Below are 6000 nucleotides of genomic sequence, written 5' to 3' on the forward strand. Positions count from 1 at the left end.
ACCTCCTTCAGATACTGGAAGGCCACCCCAAAGTCTCCTCAAAGCCTTCTCTTCTCCAGGCTGAAGAGCCTCAACTCTTGTAGCCTGACCTCATAGCAGAGCTGCTGCAGCCCTCTGAACATGCTTGTGGCCTCCTCTGGACTGGCTCCAACAGCTCCATGTCCTTCTTGTGTTGGGGGCTCCAGAACTGCACCCAGGACTGCAGGTGGGGTCTGAGGAGAGCAGAGCCAAGGGGCAGAATCCCCTCCTTGCCCACACTGCTCTTGCTGCAGCCCAGCACAGGGTTGTGTCTGGGCTGCACTCACACTGCAGGCTCCTGTTGAGCTTTGCATCATCCCAGACCCCCAGGTCCTTTTCCTCAGGGCTGCTCTCAGCCATTCCCCACCCAGCCTGGAGTTGTGCTTGGGATTGCACTCACCCAGGTGCGGGACCTTACACTTGGCCTTGGTGAATGTCATGAGGTTGGCCTGGGCCCACGTCTCCAGCCTGTCCAGGTCCCTCTGGATGGATCCCTTCCCTCTAGCAAGTCAGCTGTGGCACATACCATAGTGTAGTTGATTGGGTGCTCATCAGGAATACAGATGAATGACCTGCTTTTAAAATAGTGATTTATAGTTTCTGCTGTGATTTAGAGTTTTTTCAGGGATTCATGCAATGGTTTTAACATCTTAGTTTATAATGCACTGATAATAAATTCTGGATGTACCATGACATTTGTTCACAGAGAAAGAACTAGGTGCTCTTGTACCTGAAGATGTAAATGATAAGTCACAGCTGAAGGAGGAACATCTTGCATTGAGAGAACTGGGAAGCTCAGAGGAGGCACCAGAAACACTTAGATCAACAGAGGGTGTACTTGCAAATTACCAAACAACTTCTTCCCAGTATAATGCTGTAGTAGGTGGTCTCCCAACACTCTGTGAGTACAGTGGACATGCTGCTCACTTTTGAGCATTATTTAGGATAAAATCAGGAGCAAGCTTTGAAAGTATTGCTACAAGTTCTAGCAATGTACAACAATTAATTAATTTATGTAAGTTTGTTTGGGATTGTGGCTTGGAAGTTTGCATGGCTTGGATGTTGAGCATTGTTAATGTATTCACAGAATCAACCAGGTTGGAAGAGACCTCCAAGATCAGCCAATCCAACCTAGCACCCATCCCTAGCCAATCAACCAGACCTTGGCACTAAGTGCCACATATAGGCTTTTTTTAAACACCTCCAGGGGCGGTGACTTCACCTCCTCCTGGAGCAGCCCATTCCAATGCCAATCACTCTCTCTGTGAAGAACTTCCTCCTAGCATCCAGCCTGGACCTCCCCTGGCACAGCTTGAGACTGTGTCCTCTTGTCCCATTACTGGTTGCCTGGGAGAGGAGACCAACTCACCTGGCTACAACCTTCTTTGACATGGCCGTAGAGAGCAATCAGGTCACCCCTGAGCCTCCTCTTCTCCAGACTAATCAACTCCAGTTCCTTCAGCCTCTTCTCACAGGGCTGTGCTCCAGCCCCCTCACCAGCCTTGTTACCCTTCTTTGGACAGTTTAAGGATCTCAAGATCTTTATTAAATTCAGTGACCCAGAACTGAACACAGTACTCAAGATGCAGCCTAACCTGTGCTGAGTACAGGGGCACAATGACCTCCCTGGTCCTGCTGGCCACACTATTGTTCATATGTGCCAGGATGCCATTGGCCTGTTTAGCCACCTGGGCACACTGCAGGCTCATGTTCAGTTGGCTGTCAATCAGTACTCTCAGGTCTCTTTCTGCCTGGCTGCTCTCCAACACTCTGTCCCCAGCCTGTAGTGCTTCATGGTGTTGTTGTAGCCAAAGGGTAGACCCTGGTGAATCTCATGCTGTTGGACTGTGCCCATCTGTCCAGCCTGTAAAAGGTCTCTCTGCTGAGCACTCCTGCCCTCAGTAGTTTGACACTTGCTCCCAGCTTGGTGTAATCTGCAAATCTACTAATATTGGACTTGATCCCCTCATCCAGATCATCAAAGAAGCTACTAAACAGGATTTGGCTCAGCACTGATCCCTGGGGGTCACCACAGTATCACAGTATCACAAAGGTTGGAAGAGACCTCACAGATCATCAAGTCCAACCCTTTACCACAGAGCTCAAGGCCAGACCATGGCACCAAGTGCCACGTCCAGTCCTGCCTTGAACAGCTCCAGGGACGGCGACTCCACCACCTCCCCGGGCAGCCCATTCCAGTGTCCAATGACTCTCTCAGGGAAGAACTTTCTCCTCACCTCCAGCCTAAATTTCCCCTGGCATAGCTTGAGGCTGTGTCCTCTTGTTCTGGTGCTGGCCACCTGAGAGAAGAGAGCAACCTCCTCCTGGCCACAACCACCTCTCAGGTAGTTGTAGACAGCAATAAGGTCACCCCTGAGCCTCCTCTTCTCCAGGCTAACCAATCCCAGCTCCCTCAGCCTCTCCTCATAGGGCTTGTGCTCAAGGCCTCTCACCAGCCTCATCACACCATTAGTGACTGGCTGCCAACTGGATGTGACACCATTTACAACCTCTCTCTGGGCCAGCCATCCATCCAGTTCCTAACCCAGTGCCAAATTTTAAACCATGAAAGTTAATCCTGATGCCTTTGAGAAATGGCACTACTAATTTTATGAGAACAGTATCTTCTTGGAATCATCTGAAAATGTTTTCATCTGGAAATGCTGCATAAGTACTAGTATATTACTGCAGGATCAGCAGTCAGGCCACACCTTGAGTACTGTGTTCAGTTCCGGGATCCTCAATTCAAGAGAGATGTTAAGATACTGGAAGGTGTCCAGAGAAGGGCAATGAAGCTGGTGAGGGGCCTGGAGCACAGCCCTGTGAGGAGAGGCTGAGGGAGCTGGGGGTGTGCAGCCTGCAGAAGAGGAGGCTCAGGGCAGACCTCATTGTTGTCTACAACTACCTGAAGGGAGGTTGTAGCCAGGTGGGGATTGGTCTCTTCTGCCAGGCAACCAGCAACAGAACAAGGGGACACAGTCTCAAGTTGTGCCAGGGCAGGTCTAGGCTGGATGTTAGGAGGAAGTTGTTGTCAGAGAGAGTGATTGGCATTGGAATGGGCTGCCCAGGGAGGTGATGGAGTTGCTGTCCCTGGAGATGTTGGAGCAAAGCCTGGCTGAGGCACTCAATGCCATGGCCTAGTTGATTGGCTAGGGCTGGGTGCTAGGTTGGACTGGATGATCTTGGAGGTATCTTCCAACCTGGTTGATTCCATGACTCTCTGATTTCCTTTTCTCATGCCTTGTGATGTAGCCGCAGCTAGCAATTCTAGAAATACAAAAAGAGAGATGAGGAAGAAAACCAGATATTACTGAGCCTCTGCAAAATGAAACACCAAGTGTGTCCATTTTTCATGCACAATGCCTCATACTCCTTATGCGCAGGCTTTTCCATGCTACCTATTGACTGATTTCCACAGGTTATCCAGTGTGCGGTGTTCCAAGTGTTCGTTTGGATCTTCCTGCTCCTCGGATTCGCTGTGTCAGTGACAGAACTAATTACGGTGATCAGGGCAATGCTTATTCCTTATTGTTCCCTTCTGTCTTCAGTCAGAAGGGAGTGCATGAAGGTGACTTGTTTAAAGCAAGACCAAAGGCAGAGGTACAGTGCTGCTTTTCACAATATTGACAGATGGCACCAAGCTAGGAGCAGGTGTTGATCTGTTGGAAGGCAGGAGAGCCCTGCAGAGGAACCTGGACAGGCTGCCTGGGTGGGCAGAGGCCAATGGGATGAGATTTAACAAGGCCAAGTGCAGGGTTCTGCACTTTGGCCACAACAACCCCAAGCAGCGCTACAGGCTGGGGACAGGGTGGCTGGAGAGCAGCCAGGAGGAAAGGGACCTGGGGGTACTGCTAGATAGTAAGCTGAAGATGAGCCAGCAGTGTGCCCAGGTGGTCAAGAGAGCCAATGGCATCCTGGCCTGCATCAGGAGCAGTGTGGCCAGTAGGACAAGGGAGGTTATTCTTCCCCTGTACTCAACACTGCTCAGGCCACACTTTGAGTGCTGTGTCCAGTTCTGGGCTCCTCAATTCAAGAAAGATGTTGAGGTGCTGGAACATGTCCAGAGAAGGGCAACAAAGCTGGTGAGGGGCCTGGAACACAAACCCTATGAGGAGAGGTTGAGGGAGCTGGGCCTGTTTAGCCTGGAGAAGAGGAGGCTCAGGGGTGATCTTATTACTGTCTACAACTACCTGAAGGGGCATTGTGGCCAGGTGGGGGGTGGCCTCTTTTCCCAGGCAACCAGCAATAGAACAAGGGGACACAGTCTCAAGTTGTGCCAGGGTAGGTATAGGCTGGATATTAGGAAGAAGTTCTTCACAGAGAGAGTGATTTCCCATTTGGATGGGCTGCCCAGGGAGGTGGTGGAGGCACCATCCCTGGGGGTCTTCAAGAAAAGCCTGGATGGGGCACATAGTGCCATGGTCTGGTTGATTGGATAGGGCTGGGTGCTAGGTTGGCCTGGATGATCTTGGAGGTCTCTTCCAACCTGGTTGATTCTATGATTCTATGATTCTTGCAAGGTGCCTCTAGCCATGTGGGAGTGGAAAGTCCTATTGTCCAACAAACAGGTTGTTGCTGCAATGCTTTGTTTCTTTACATCCATTCAACTCTATTTTCCATTGAACTCGAAAAAATACTTACTCTTCACATCAAAAATTATTCATACAGGAGGTAGATCCAACTTAAGTATGTAATATGGTGAGGTAGGTCAGGCTGTTGCCACTCGCGTGCTCGAATATTGTTTTGAGCAACATTTGAATAGCATTCTGGAATGTGAGGAGAGCAAAGCTGTTGTGAAATTCCCACCACTGTGGGTATTTGTGCTAGTTTGAGACTAGCTGGGATATATTGGTGAGAAGAATTAGATTATAGGCTGTAAAAAGGGAACAGTGGTGAACCTTGTGTATTTTTTTTCCAGAGTTGGTGTTGCCTCAGCATTGCTTTATTAGCTAAAGATAATTTTGTACACCAGAGCTTTCATCCCAATAAGATTCCCAATCCCAGTAAGGTTCAGATTTACGTAAACTTTTTTTTTTTTGGCTAAGAACTCAGGATCACAGTATCACAGTGTCACAGTATCACAGTATCACAGTATCACCAAGGTTGGAAGAGACCTCATAGATCATCAAGTCCAACCCTTTACCACAGAGCTCAAGGCTAGACCATGGCACCAAGTGCCACGTCCAATCCTGCCTTGAACAGCTCCAGGGATGGCAACTCCACCATCTCCCTGGGCAGCCCATTCCAGTGTCCAATGACTCTCTCAGGGAAGAACTTTCTCCTCACCTCCAGCCTAAATCTCCCCTGGCATAGCTTGAGGCTGTGTCCTCTAGTTCTGGTGCTGGCCACCTGAGAGAAGAGAGCAACCTCCTCCTGGCCACAACCTCCCCTCAGGTAGTTGTAGACCTACAGGATGTAGCCTGTAGTTTTTATTTAGGAGTGGGAAAATACTCTTTGGCAAACAGAGAATGCTTCTCAGATTCTGTGTAGTTTAAAGGAAATGTTAACCAGCATGAGTTGATTTGTAATGTTTTGTAGATTGCAGAAATTCTCCACAACATTGGTGTGAACGTTTCAGATGAAAGGCTGGAAGAGATATGGAAGCAAACCTGTATGAAACATCAAAAAGAAGAGGTTTCTGTAGAAAGCATCAGGAATGTTCTGGATGAAATACATGGATCACACACAAAACCGACTTGCTAATTCTGATACTGAGTACAATAAAGGTTTTCAATACCCTGCTCAATAACGTTTACAGAACTGCAAATCACTGTTCTCTAAATAGTGGATTCATCACAGCTACACCTTACTGCTCTCACTGCAGTTAGTAGGAACTGCTAGCTGTAGAAATAAGGAAACACATCTTTGTAAGAGAAATGCAAATACCTTACATTTCTTAATTCACCTTTTTAACATCTAGAATCATAGAATGGTTTAGGTTGGAAGGGACCTCAAAGCTCAGCCAGTCCCCACCTACCTTTC

General features: G+C 48.5%; 1 protein-coding gene across 1 annotated transcript in view; it reads left to right on the forward strand.

The window, feature by feature from the left end:
• Positions 1-5767, forward strand: part of EFHB (EF-hand domain family member B) — a 31688-nt gene extending 25921 nt beyond the window's left edge. The window contains exons 11-13 of the mRNA XM_064166918.1: positions 725-919; positions 3437-3618; positions 5557-5767. Of these exons, the coding sequence (XP_064022988.1) occupies positions 725-919; positions 3437-3618; positions 5557-5721 (542 nt within the window). The 3' untranslated portion in view covers positions 5722-5767. The remainder of the gene's footprint in view (positions 1-724; positions 920-3436; positions 3619-5556) is intronic.
• The last annotated feature ends 233 nt before the right edge of the window (positions 5768-6000 follow it).

Source organism: Pogoniulus pusillus, chromosome 28, assembly GCF_015220805.1.
Source record: "Pogoniulus pusillus isolate bPogPus1 chromosome 28, bPogPus1.pri, whole genome shotgun sequence".
Classification (NCBI taxonomy): domain Eukaryota; kingdom Metazoa; phylum Chordata; class Aves; order Piciformes; family Lybiidae; genus Pogoniulus; species Pogoniulus pusillus.